Source organism: Gracilinanus agilis, chromosome 4 (assembly GCF_016433145.1).
Source record: "Gracilinanus agilis isolate LMUSP501 chromosome 4, AgileGrace, whole genome shotgun sequence".
Lineage (NCBI taxonomy): Eukaryota > Metazoa > Chordata > Mammalia > Didelphimorphia > Didelphidae > Gracilinanus > Gracilinanus agilis.
The window spans coordinates 126,993,296-127,008,211 of record NC_058133.1 but is presented as its reverse complement, the minus strand read 5'-3'; the positions used below and the strand labels follow the sequence as shown (position 1 = coordinate 127,008,211).

Sequence of the window (14,916 nt, the reverse complement as noted above, 5' to 3'; positions counted from 1 at the left end):
ATTGTTATGGATCATTGCATTGCTGCTAGTACAGAAGTCCATTACATTCTATTTTACCACAGTGTATTAGTCTCTGTGTACAATGTTCTTCTGGCTCTGCTCCTTTCACTCTGCATCAATTCCTGGAGGTCTTTCCATTTCACATGGAACTCCACCAGTTTTATTATTCCTTTGAGCACAATAGGATTCCATTACCAGCATATACCACAATTTGTTCAGCTATTCCCCAGTAGAAGGGCATACCATTGTTTTCTACTTTTTTGCCACTACAAAAAGCAAAATAGTTTTTAATGATTGCCATAATTTCCCCTTCATTAGAGGTGACATCTCCCTTTTCATCTTTGATACTGTCAATTTGGTTTTCTTTTTCCTTTTTTTATTAGATTGACCAGTAATTTGTCTATTTTATCTGTTTTTTCAAAATACCAGCTTCTAGTCTTATTTATTAATTCAATAGTTCTTTTAATTTGATTTTACTAATTTATCCCTTGATTTTTAGTATTTCTAATTGTTTTCATATGGGGATTTTTAATTTGCTCGCTTTCTAGTTTTTTAACTTGCATGCCCAATCCATTAATCTCTTCCCCCCCCCCCCAATTTGTTAAGATATGCACTCAAGGATATAAATTTCCCCGAGTTCTGCCTTAACTGCATCCCATAGAGTTTGGTAGGATGTCTTATCATTGTCATTCTCTTCAATGAAATTGTTGATTGTTTCTATGATTTCTTCCTTAGCTGACTGGTTTTGGAGAATCATATTATTTAATTTCCAATTACTTTTTTATTTGCCTATCTAGGTGCCCTTACTAATTATTATTTTTATTGCATTATGATCTGAGAAGTTTACATTTATTATTTCTTCTCTTTTGCATTTGTTTGCAATGTTTCTATGTGCTACTACATGGTCAATCTTTGTGAATGTGCCATGTACAGCTGAAAAGAAGGTACATTCCTTTTTGTCCCTATTTATTTTTCTCCACATATCTATTAAATCTAATTTTTCTAGGACATCATTCACTTCTCTTATCTCTTTCTTATTTATTGTTTGGTTTGATTTATCTAGATCTGAAAGAAGAATATTTAGATCTCCCACTAGTATGGTTTTACTATCTATTTCCTTCTTAAGCTCTGCCAGTTTTTCCTTTAGGAATATGGATGCTATGCCATTTGGTGCATACATGTGGAGTAGTTATTTCCTCATTGTCTACACTGCCTTTAATCAGGATGTAATAACCTTTCTTGTCTTTTTTAATCATATCTATTTTTACTTTGGCTTTGTTAGAAATTATGATCACCAGTCCTGCCTTCTTAATTCCACTGAGAGTAAGGTTTAAATATTACCTCTTGTTGCTCTCTTCCTCTCCTTCTTATAATAGTATTCGTCCCCTCCCCTTCCCATGCCCTCTTTGTGTATAATAGAATATCCTATTTTTCTTATTCATTCAAGTTTCTCTTGGTGCCATCTACTATTCACCCCCTCTTTCCCACCCACCCCCATATCATCTTAGACCATTTAGTACTCCAACCTCTCCCTGTGAATAACTCTTTTAATTATTATAATAGTGAATACTATAATAGTGAATAGAGTTCACTACAGAGAATTACACATAACATTTCTCCATTTAGGAGTAAAAATAGTTAGATCTTATTGAAGCCCTTAAAGAGTCAAATTTAAAAATAAGAGTTTTCTTTCTTTCCCCTCTGTTTCTTATTTACCTTTTCATGTTTCTCTTGGTTTTTGTGTTTGGATATCTAACTTTCCATTTAGTCCTGGTCTTTTCTGTGCAAATACTTTGAAATCTTCTATCTTGTTGAATGCCAAAACTTTCCCCTGGAAATATATAGTCAGTTTTGATGGGTAAGTGATCCTTGGTTATAGACCCAGCCCTCGCCTTTCTGAATATCATATTCCAAGCCTTGACATCTTGTAGTGTGAAGGCTGCCAGATCCTGTGTGATCCTGATTGATGCTCCTTGATATCTGAATTCTCTCTTTCTGGCTTCTTGTAAAATTTTTTCTTTTACTTGGAAGCTCTTGAATTTGGCTATTATATTCCTGGGTGTTGTCTTTTCAGGGTTTAGTGTAGAGGGTGATCTATGGATCCTTTCAATGTCTATATTACCCTCTTGTTGTAGAACTTCAGGGCAGTTTTGGTGAATAATTTCTTTTAGTATGGAGTACAAAATTCTATTAATTTCTGCTTTTTCAGGAAGGCCGATGAATTTCAAATTGTCTCTTCTAGAACTGTTTTCTTCTAGAAATTTCTCAGTGAGATATTTCATGTTTCCTTCTATTTTATCAGTGTATTGACTTTGCTTTATGTGTTCTTGTTGTCTTGAGAGATCATTGGCTTCTAATTGCCCAAATTTTGTCTTTAGAGACTGGTTTTGTGCTATAACCTTTTCATTTTCCTTTTCGATTTGGCCAGCTATTTGATTTTCATCTCCAATTTGCTTATCAATTCTTTGATTTCAGGGCATCTTTCTCCAATTAGGAGTTTCTATCTTTTAACCTGTTAATTACCTTTTGAGCTATTTCCCATGTCTCTTGCCAAATCTCTTCCATATTTCTCATGATCTCAGATTTGAACTCTTCAAGAGCTTCTGACCAATTTTCATTTTTTTTGGGGGGGGGGAAGGTTTGGATATGATTACTTGTTTGTTCTCCTCTGGTATTTGCTCTGTTGGCTGGATTTTTTCAGTGTAAAAGTTGTCGAGTGTTAAAGATTTCTTTTTGATTTTTCTCTTTTGGGGTTCTTATGGCTGGCTTGATTGTTAGCTGGGCACCCTCTCAACTTTATCCTCACATCCAGGGTCTGTTTGTACTCTTTAGGCTCCTGAGGTCTCAGGTCTAGTTGTTCTCAGGGTCAAGCCTCCTGGTGGTCCCCTTGCTTGTTCCTCTGCCTGAAGCTCCTTTAACAGTCTCAGGGAGCTGCTTCCGCAGTCATGCACCTGTCTGCACTGGGTCCCCACCCAGGTTCTACGCCTGCTTTCAGTATCCACTTCCGTGACTGAGTCCACACCTGTGCTCACGGTCTATGTTCAAAGTCCTCACATGCTTTAGCATCTTGGGGTCTTAAGTCTTGCAGCTCTCAGGGGAAGGCCCTGGTGACCCTAGGTAGCTGCCAAGGTCTTAATGCATGTCCCAAACTTGCTCTAACTCTTGTGCACTGGCTTTGGCACTGTAGGTGGTGTGAGGTGGGGGAGGGAGTTGCTCAGCTCACATTTTAGTGAGAGCTGTTGCACCCCTTAATAGGATGGAAATGCTCTGATTCCACATACATTCAATTCTGCACCCTGTTGTGGGGTCCCTTCGTTTGTCTGGATTTGTTTTTATGTCCTTTTGAGGAGTCTTACATGTGTGGGTTAGGAGAGGTTAAGCAGCTGCTTTTTACTCTGCCGCCATCTTAACCCGGAACCATCTTTAACACTCTAGGAAATGATCTTTTGAGCAAATCTTGATTTTATTATGAAAGTACAAATTAAGAATCATTGTTTCCAGATATACCCAGCATGCAAGCTCATCAGAGGACAAATATTATACTTTATACAAAAGAGCCAGTTAAACAAATCCTGCCCCCCCAGAGGTAGAGAGAGTCAACTATATCTCTCTTCGATAGGTACCTATAATTTCAACTGAAGAAGATCCAGCAGTTCAATGTCCTTTTTCAAGATCATGTTTGTTTCATCTTTTTTTTATAGGATAGATTATGTAGCCTCTATTCCATATATGGTGATAGAAAGACAGCCAAGTTTATTTTGTAGCCAAATGAGATATCATAAATCCAAAGCCTCAGAAATATCTGGACATATTCCAAGACTCTGAAGGCACAGGCAAATTCCCCTTGAGAGGGCTATTTTGGAAGGGACTGCATTTTAAATATTTTAATCACTCTCTGATTATTAATTATTGATTCTCATACACAGTTATTCAAACAATAACTGAATTATTAGTTACAACTATCACTAAAATGCTGAATATATAATGGGATTACATGCAGAAGATTTAAAATTATAAGGATATTAAGCAAAGAATATTGAAATTGCTTAAGTTATTCTTTATAATATCAATCTCCCTTGATTTATAGTTATCTATGGAGATTATCAAATACTGTTCTAAGTAACTGAATGAATGGCACATAGTGCAAGTTTAATAAAAATGTTAAATTTAAATTGAACTGAATGAGAGCTATATTATTGATGCTTATGCTGATGAAATTATTTAGGGCAGCTGGGTAGCTCAGTGGATTGAGAGCCAGGACTATAGATGGGAGGTCCTAGGTTCAAATCTGATCTCAGACACTTCCCAGTTTTGTGACCCTGGGCAAGTCACTTAACCCCCATTGCCTAGCCCTTACCACTCTTCTGCCTTGGAGCCAATACACAGTATTGACTCCAAGATGGAAGGTAAGGGTTTTAAAAGAAATGAAATTATTATGTATACTGAATTGAACACTATTACCATTAGGCTAATACATGAAGAAATTGTCAAGAAATGTACAACATAAAACTGAGTATTATTTTGTGCTTAACTCTAATCATTCTGGCACCTCCACTTCTCAGTGACTTCATTGATTGAAGAAAACCTCTAAACAAATTCCTTCAAGCAGCTTAGCAAATATTCTGATCTCTTAATATCTCAATGAAAATAATGCTTAAGGAACCCTAAAAGCTTGTCTGAAACATGTTTTTTGTTTTAAGTCTTACTTGAATCAAGAGTGAGGGCATTCTCCTTATGATTAGATTTTATTGCAACTTACTTTAGAATCAAGCTTAAAAACACTTTTCTAAGTACATTCCTTTCCCTGACACTGTTTTCTTTTTTTAATTCAAAAAGAGAGAAATATAATAATTTAGGTTTTTGATAGCAATAGATAAGGAAATATGATCTAACATAAAATTATTTCATAAGTATAGGCTACTAGTTCTGAATAGTCTTGAGTTTTAAATAAATTTCAGATGTATTCTCTTTCGTACTTTAATTCCTTTTAATGATGTCAGTTTTGCACTTGCTAAAATAACTCCTCAGAGAAAGTATGTGAATTTTCCCCAGAAGTTTGAAATGTATAATCTATTTGCTAAAGACCAATTGAGAGGAAAAATTATTTGCATTTTTAAAATACATATAATTTTATATACATTTAACCTCAAAATATGTATTAATATCACATCAAAGTAAAATTCAATTATGTCATACTAAAATATTTATAAAAATAAACTGAAAACACCAGACATATATAGTTTAACATAACTTATATGTGATTCATATTGATAAAAATACACAAGTTACTTAAACATAATATCGAATATAGTTAAATTTATATATTTGGATATACATGAATGTATACCTATATATGTGTGTATATATATGTATATATATGTGTGTGTGTATATATCTATATAACTGATACTAAAATTTCTTACCAACTAGTATCCTATTCTTCTTTATGCCATTTTTTACTTCTTCATCAATTAAACTTGCAAGTACTTGGCACATTGAGTCAATTGATTCAAGGTGTTCTGGGCAATCATTTGATATTTTATATCTGTCAAACCACACATTGGAGAGTCTTCCATTCATCGGTGTATATGGCCTATAAAAGATTAATGTAAAGAGATCTTTAATTAAGTATGTCAAAGATGAAAGTCTGAAATTAATTTTAAGAAAATGAGAACAATCTCAAAATCCATTTTCGGATTTCCAAACTGGGGAACAAAGTTTTCAGTTTTTAGAAGTTAAGGAGACCTACGAAAATTGTACCAAAAAGTACATAAATCCCATGTTCATTTTTCCCTCCCCTAAACTTACTCATGTCTATCCATCTCTCACATACAGTTCTTTTTCTCCTCTGATAATGCAATCACTGTAGTGCAAGCTCTCCCCATCTCACATCTACTACCGTAATAGCCTCCTTGTGGGTCTGCCTGCCTCCAGTCTCTCCCCATTCCAGGCCATTCTTCCCTGAGCTGTCAAAATGCGAAGGGGATCTATCTCCACACTCCAGGCATTTTTATTGTCTATGTCCTATGCCTGGAATACTTTCCTTCCTGCCTCTTGGCTTCCCTGTACTCTTTCAAGTCCTAGCTAAATTTTTTCATTCTATGGAAGGAAGAATTTTCTGGTCTCCCTTAATTCTAGTTCCTTCTCTCTACCAATTATTTCCAATTTTCACCTATATGTAAATTTTGGTAAATAATTTGCAAGTTGTTCTTCTCCATTAGTCTGTGAACTCCTCACAGAACAGGGACTGCTGTCTTTTATCTTTCTTTGTTTTCCCAGCACTTAGCACAGTGTCTAACACATGGAAAGTAGGTGTATAACAAATATTTATTGACCAAATGACTAAATATTCCACTGCCTCCTTCTACCAATGGCTTTGAGTGGCCATCTTTTGTTTCTCTCCTGGCTCTGCTTCTGTCTCCAACTTTACCACTATGCATGCCCCTGACTGGGTACTTTCCCACCTCCCCAGTCCCTACTTTTCATCTACCTTTTATGCATCATCTTACCATATTGTAATATAACCTCCTGGAGAACATAGGCTTTTATTTTTATTTTCATTTGTGTCCTAGTGCCTATCACACAGAATAAGCACTAAATAAATATTTACTGACTAGAAATGCTTCAGGAAAATAAATTTAGCAGCATTGTGGAGCACTGGTTGGAAATAAGAGACTCTGGAGGAAATGAGACTACTTCAGAGTGTATTTCACTAATCAAAATTGATTCTGGATTAAGACAGGTGTAGGAGTACTGGGTCCAGAGGACTTATGCTCAAATTCAAGCTCTGCTACTTCCTACCTTCTATGTAAGTCACTTAAAACATTCTGGAACCCAATTACCACATCTGTAAAATTAAGGGGAGGGACTATCTAACCTCTAAAATTCCTTTCCATCTTAAGTTTATGATTCTAGTAAAGGAATGTTTTTAAAAATTGGATGAATGGAAACCTGAATACCTCCAAAGATTCCCTATTTTGCAATAGTATCTAAATTTAATACTAAATACATTATTTTGAAGCCAAGATTGTGATCTTAAGTGAATCAAAATACAAAACACCTAAAATTTCTATTATGTTGACCATAAATTATGTTCCCACTAAAGCTTATATTCTGATAAGTTAAAAATAGATTAAAATAGTTGTCAACATTCAGTCAACCAATGCTAAATCTACCTGAAAAAAGTCTTCAGTAAAAATGTATTTTTATTTTCTGCATGAATAAAAGTACTACTAGAGTTTTTTAAAATACAAGGTAAGCAAATAACACTACTAGTTTAAATTGTAAGTAACTAAAGGAATATTAGAAAAGTGCTCCAAACTTTTCAACAAAAACATTAATGAACTAATACACCTGATGAAAAAGTAATTTCTGATAAGAGTGTATTTATATATTACAATTTAGAAAACAAAACATGTCCTGGGATCCAAATATAAACAAATATACCTTATCAAAATTAATATAATATTCCATACAGGATATTCAAGGAGATTATTCAAATTGAAGATCTTGGAAAAAACCTTGTTCTAAGAAAAGACATGAAGGATATCACAGCAGAATACTCATAGGCTCTACCAGGGAGTCAAAAATAATTTATAATGAATAATTGGTAGGCTGATATATTAGATTTAAAATATTCAAGTTTTATTTTCATTTAGATAGATCTTATTGCTCAAGACTCAATACCAAAGGCTATGTTAAAAGATCTATAGTACATCATTGTGGTCACAGAACTGAGAATTGTAAACTACGAACACTATAGCATGGAAAGTTTATCTTTGAGGTCACTGATAAAGCTACTGATCAAAATGTACGGATTACAAAAGTTATTTTGTAGAAAGAGTGATAGTACTAGGATAAGAACTAGAAAGAAGTTAGCAAAAGCCCTAATTATTAGTCATATACTCTTTTCTATAACAATATAGTTCTATTATCATGTATAACTGATGCCAGTAAGATTGCTACAATCTTCCTCCCCTCCCATCTTTATATTTCTAGAATCCCACTGTTGAATTTTGGGACTAGTAATTTTGCTTCAGCATCCCCAATCTCTGAGATATAAATTTAAAAAACTGATGGCAATTAATCTTCTTAAAGTGACAATAAAAATGGAAACAAATGCTTTCTAAATAGAAAGTGTCATTAACAAGAACAAGGCAAAGATTTTCTTAAACTGTTACTTTAATGACAGTATATTCTGAATCACACTGAAATCATGATACCATTCTAAAAGCTTAAAATAAAATGTTATTTTTTTTATCTTTCCCCTACTTCATGTCTCATTTTATTCTGCTACTTCTCCAAGTGTTTATTTCTCTGTCAAAGCACTTAAATTTTAAGGATGATATCATAGCCTAAAATGTGAATCATGATTGGAACTCAGCCACACACACACACACACACACACACATAACTCTGCCTTTTTTTTTCAATGCTTCAGTGTTATGAATTAATAGAAAAGGGTCTGTGCTGATGTAATACAAATGTTAATATTTTTACTTAAATAGTGGCTTTCTTTCCCTTTCAAATATCTGAAAGAATTAAGGTTTTTAAAAGATGTTTGGAATAAGGACATCCACACTTTCACCTGTGCCATTTTAAGAAGAACAACTGTTTTTGTTTAATCTAAATCACTCTTAAGTATAACAAAAATATTCAAAATGAATTAATTTGCCTACAATGTAATTGCAACTTTTGCATAAAACACAATTTTTGTGTAACAATTTAACAAGCTGCTACAATTATTTTAGTTCATATTATTAGATAAATTTCTATAACAGCTAATATTACCATGGTAAATAAATATGTTTGGCATGGATCCACATGCACATGTCCAAGAAAAAAAAATTCATACAATTAAACTATATCTATGGTGTTAAGATGATGTGGCATTAGAGGGAAAGAAAACTGAGAAATTCAGTTTCAAATGATATCTTTAATCTTCTCTAGAAATCACATAATCCAATGGTCATACAAACAGCAGTTTTACCTATAATGATAACCACTTATGTCAGTAAGTAAGTCTTCTATGAATTTAATATAAATCTGCCTTCTATTCCATTTGAAAACTCATGTTGGTAGGTAGCAGCTTCACCCTTTGACTGGGCACATGTGTACTATGGGGAGGAAGCCAGAGGCCTCCTGGCTCTCTGGTAACTGGGAAGAGGTTGGCCCCTGTCCTGTGTGACTGTGTATGTCAGAAAGACCGGGCTCTGACCTGGACTGAGATCCGGTCTGTCCAACCAGATAGACCCAGGAGTGATGTCAATGTCTTTATAAGAAAGGGGACTGAGGAAGCAAGGGGTTCTATTGGGGATTTAGGTTCTTGGCCCACTTGGGTTGCTTTTGGCAGGCAAAAGGAGGCAAGTGTGGCAAACTCAGGTTAGGTGTGACCAGATGGTCATGTGATTTTCACTCTCTCTCTTTTACTAATAAATAACTATAAATTAATATACAATCTCCAGAGAATTTTAATCATAATAGTCTGGGCCTTAACCTTAATTATTTCCTTCAAAGTTTTAGAAAACCTTAAAAATTATCTCTAAATGAATTGATATTTAAATTTGTTCTGCTAATTACTTGAGATGTTATTGGAGAACATTTTTGAAATAGTAAAAATAAACTAATTTGCATAAACCCATTTTACTATGGACTTAAAACCACAACAAAAACATAAACGCATCCAAAAATTGTTCTTGCTAATTTTTCCTTTGTGTTATCACATGAACTCTCTTCTCCCTAGTAATGTCAAACTTCTGCAAAGAATGGTCTACAGCACCATAAGCATCCAAATCAAATAGGAATACAGGGCTATCTTCCTGCTGGAAGCATAGTGACTTGGTCTTTGGAATATTGTTCAATGCACGTAAAAACCTCTTGTCCTATGTTATCTTTGTTTGTATATCACTCATTGATTCCTGAATTCCTTAAAATTTTGCTTTTGATCTCCATTTTTTCACTAAAATTATTCCCTCAAAGGCTTCCAGTGACTTATGGGTTAAACTCAATTGCATTTTCTCAATTTCTGTCCTTGACTTTTCTGCAGTATATGATAGTATGGACCTCTCCTTCCTTATTAAAGAACATCCTATGGTTTCCATGGCACTAAAGTTGTCTGGTTTTCTTTACTATTCTTGTCCTAGCACCATTTTCTTTACCTTCCTCTTCTTCCATAGCTACTTCTTTAGCAATTTCATTCAATGATTTAATAAAGATAGCTCCCCAAATTCTAGCCAGGACATGATTATTCCTGATGAGCTCCAGACCAACAATTTGCAATGCCTACTAGAATTTTTCAACTGGGTTTCCAATCAATGTCTAAAACAAAACAAAATTTTCATCCAAAAAACTCTACTTTTTTTCTCTGATTGTTTCAGTAAATAATACCATCCATCATTCTATGTGTCACATATGCACAAAAACTTTGGAGTAATCTTATGACCCTTAATTCAAATCAGTTTCCAAGTCCTATATTTCAAGTCTCATTGCAATCACCCTAATTCAAGTTTTCACTTAGTATGTCTAACCTCAACTACTGCAAAGTCTTTTATGTCTTCCTGCTTTCAATCTCTATCCTTTTCAGTAAAAAGAATACACATACACACATACATACACACATACACATGTATGTTTAAATCAGTTTTTCCTAAAGATTTACCCTGATCATGTCACTTCTCAGAAATTTTAATGGGTCTCTATTGAATAGTAAACAACAAAACGTATTAATTATTCTGGAATTCAAAAGCCTTCTAAAATCTCATTCCAAATTACCTTTCCAGTTTTATTTCAAATTGCTGTTGTTTACATAATCTAATTCTAGACAAATTGCATTACCTATTATATCCTGTTCATTTGGGGATTCCTTCCGTTTCTATGTTTTGCTTATATCACCCCATTATGACTAGAAAAGACCATTTTTCCTATCCATCCCACCTGTTCCTGCTCCCATTTGTGCCTGTTAAAATCCTTACTGTCCTATAAGAACCAACTGAGGTGCTACCTCTACCATGAAGTATTCTCTGATCCTTCTAGCTTAAAATGATGTCTCTCTCCCCAAATTTCTCATAGTACTTTGTCTGGACCTCTCTTTGCACATATCACATTCTTCCTTATACTACTGTTATTTATAACCTATCTTCCATTAACCAAATTGGGTATTTTTGATTCAGGGCAGGGAAGGGAAGAGATTGGTTCAGTCATAGGGAATGGGATGTGAAAAGGCATGGATATGTGTAAGATGTTTCAATGAGATATGGGACCAGATAACAGTCTTGCTTAAGTTTTCTTAAGTATAACATGTTTAAAGAGAATACCATGAAATAAGTTCAGAGAGATAATTTGGAAGAAATATTAGGCTAAAGAGTTTGACAATGAGGCATCAGAAGGTTTTTATGTAGAGAAGTGAATTGATTAGACCTGTATACTCAGTTCAAATCAACAAACATTTACTAAGTAACTACAATATGCAATATGCTGATGCTATTTTAGACACTAGGGATATAAAGATGAAATAACTCAAATTAATATATAAATAATCATAACAATAATAATAATAATAAAAATAAAAATATCTCTTTAGCTAATAAGAAGGCTAAAACATGTACACAAAATATATTATAGAATCTAATATGTATCCTTGTGGGCATGGTCATAAAAACTTAGATGGATTCAGTAACTTTATTAAATGAATTGAAGTAGCGGTGACTAAGGTTCATTGTCATTCTTGAATGAATTCCCTCATGGAGTACAACCAGTCTTTGTCCTTGGCTTTAGTCCAGTCAACATCAATATGGTGGCTTTGAGGATATGATCATCAGTCTATGGATGACAGAAAACTGTGACTGCAAGTAAAATATATTACAAAGTGTGGATTCAAATGGTCTCAAAAGGATATAACTGTGGACTGAATATAATAAAATTGAATTTAAGAAAGATAAATAAATGTCAAGTCCTATACTTGGGTTAAAAAAAAGTTAAGCTCACGACAAAGGAGATGACTCAAACAATACAGCATGTGAAAATGAACCAGAGAGAATTTGGAAGACTAAAGTTTCAATGAATGAAGAGTATGTATGACATTATAGGCAAAAAAATCCAGCAATCTTAGAATTTATTAGGAAAAGCAGATTTTTCTTGAATGAAGTTTGTTGCATCCTATACGGGTCAGAGAAATATCATTTTCTCTTTCAGGTATCACATTTTAGGAAAGTAGATGACAAACAAGCGCATTCCACAAAACGTTTTATGGATGGTGAAAGAACTAAAAAATGATTAGCCTTGTAAAGATAATAATAAAGCTATTTTAAGCATTTGAAGAGTGTTTTAGGAAAGAAAGACTAGACTTGTTTTTCTCTCAGAAGGAACAACTGAGAGTAATGAGTAGAAGTTTCAAAGTGACAAGTATCAAAATCATTATTGAAATTTTTATAGTAATTAGAAATGTCCAAAAACAAGTGAATTGCCTTTGAACATAGTAATGATTATTACAAGAGGATGGTGTATGAAAATTCAAAATTCTATTGGAAAGGTGATACTTTTTCCATCATTGGTTGAATGAAATGATCTCAGAGGTCTCTTTCAGATCTTATACTCTAAGAGACTGAGATATATATATATGTGTGTGTGTGTGTGTGTGTGTGTGTGTGTGTGTGTATGAAGTATCAGAGGCAATAGATTGCTGAGGTCAAATCTACTTGATTTAGTAACTGGTCAGATGTAATTAAAATAGAGAGTCTAAAATTAACATTAATCTTTTTGAATTTGTGAACCTGGATGAATCTGGTGGCACAAATGAAAAGGAGAACTGAGATTTGTGGGGAAAAAAGTGATTAATGTGGAATTAGATGAATTTGAGATGTAGGAGGATATCCAATTCAGACTGAAATGCAGTTCAACAACTGAAAATAGGTTAAAGATTGAGATACAAAGTTGGGAATTACTGGCACAGAAATAAAAGAGCCATAACTAATATGGGGAAATAGGGACTTTGCCTTAGTGTTGACATGAAGGTGCTTTACTTCCCCAATATGTTTTCTTCCAAGTGGAGGGTAGGGGTCTGTGGGCATGTTTTCTCAGACTTAGACTTACTGTTTTTGGCTATACCTGGGTCACCCATTATGGCTAATTTCCCAACCTACAACCCTTTCCTAGCACCTATAGAGGCATAGGTAGAGTATCTGTGGATTGGAATATTACCTGACCTGCTATAGTTTGCCTGTGTAAACATCTTCACCTGAATTTGTCCCAGATTATAGGCATATACTAAGAACATTATTGACATCATTTTTAATACTGAGAGCAACCTATAGTGAGGCTGTAGTACTATCATATTTTGTTAGCTAGAGATTTCTGTTTGAAGTTCTACTTGGTCAAAAAATTTAATTCTATTCAGCTAGATTTTCGAAACTATAATCTTTCACTGTTAGCAAATTTTAAAAAGTCATTCTTTACATCTAAAAGAATGATTAAGAAAAGTCCTTAGTATAGCTTTCTCTTAATTTATATAATTTCACAATTGTGATGATTCATTAGTGTTAAAGTAAGTAAAGCAGACTTAAAACTTTTTTTTTAAACAGAGAATAACAAATCCTTTCCCCCTACTCAACTACTTTCCTACCCTGGAATGACATTTATTACCAAATAATAAACTTTTCAAGATGAGACTTATTCTGGAAACTTTGACCATAGTATACTGGTAAAATAATTAACACTCTAGTTCAACAATTCAAGTCAGCAGCAATAGTTAGTGCATTAGATATGTGTCAAGAGAAACTCAAAGAAATAGGAACTGAAAAATGTGCTCAGAGAACCTGCATTATTTGTTTAGGCCTCAGCATTTTAAAATTAATTTGCAATGTGAAATGCCAAAAGAGTGCTAAAAAATCGTTTCTATTTAATACATTTATGATTTGGGGGAAGACATTATCCAAAATTCAAAGAAGGTAGTATTTTTCACATGAGTGATTTCTACTTAAGGTTCAGTAAAAACAAAACACATCTTGAAATCTGAGCATTATATGTTGTAACAATACAATATCAACCAAGTCAAATGAAGTGAGTATCAGATAACTTTCACCACCTAAAGGTAGTTTGAAAAACAAATATTTAAAAATATTATGCATATTTTGAAAGGTTTAGTCAAAAAATGCATGGTTTGAAATTTTTTTATCAAGAGTTATATTAAGTATTCTCCTAATATATTGTTATTCTCACAAAAAATGGTACTTGGCCATTTTCAAACCAAAGAAAATCAATAAGGGGTATCCTCAAGATGTGAAGTAATAGATAATAAATTTTGTTTCAGAGCTATAAGCAGGTCAAATACACCCACTAGAGGAATGAGACCTGAACGACTGATATATGGACAGTTGCAAGGTAACACAAGTGCTCAAAGAACTCTTTTATTAGGAGTTTTCATTAAGAGCATAGGCTTTATGAAAACTGGGTTTTAGGGAGCATTCCATTTATATGTCCTGGCTATTAAAGGATCTTTTCTCCTACCTTATCTACAAACCTAGAACATATTGAGCCATTCTCCTTAATAAAATGACTACAGCAGGGTGAAAACAAAGACTGGCCTAACAGCATTAGTTCTTAACCTGTGGTCAGTAGATAGACTTGAAGTTCTTTGTAAACTTTGATGGGAGATCATTTTACACCTTTATTTTTACTAATATTTAGTTTCCTTTCTAATCCTATATACTTTATTTTATACATTTAAAAAATATAACTCAAAGAGAGGGTCTAATCAAAAGGGTCTAAGACCCAAAGATTAAAGTCTTGTCTTAAAGGAAGCACATTCTATCAACTATCACTAAAACCTGGGGAATTTCTGTGTAGGTCACAAAAAGACACAGGCATGGTACTAATATGGACCTTGAATCTTGGAAGGACCTTATAATATATATATATGAATAT

General features: G+C 33.6%; 1 protein-coding gene across 2 annotated transcripts in view; it reads right to left on the bottom strand.

Annotated features, from left to right (window-relative positions):
• The window catches only part of LYPLAL1 (lysophospholipase like 1), a 102,526-nt gene that overhangs the window by 62,811 nt on the left and 24,799 nt on the right, over nt 1–14,916 (bottom strand). For both annotated transcript variants that reach the window (XM_044671919.1, XM_044671918.1), the window contains exon 3: nt 5,424–5,593. In XM_044671919.1, the coding sequence (XP_044527854.1) occupies nt 5,424–5,593 (170 nt within the window). The remainder of the gene's footprint in view (nt 1–5,423; nt 5,594–14,916) is intronic.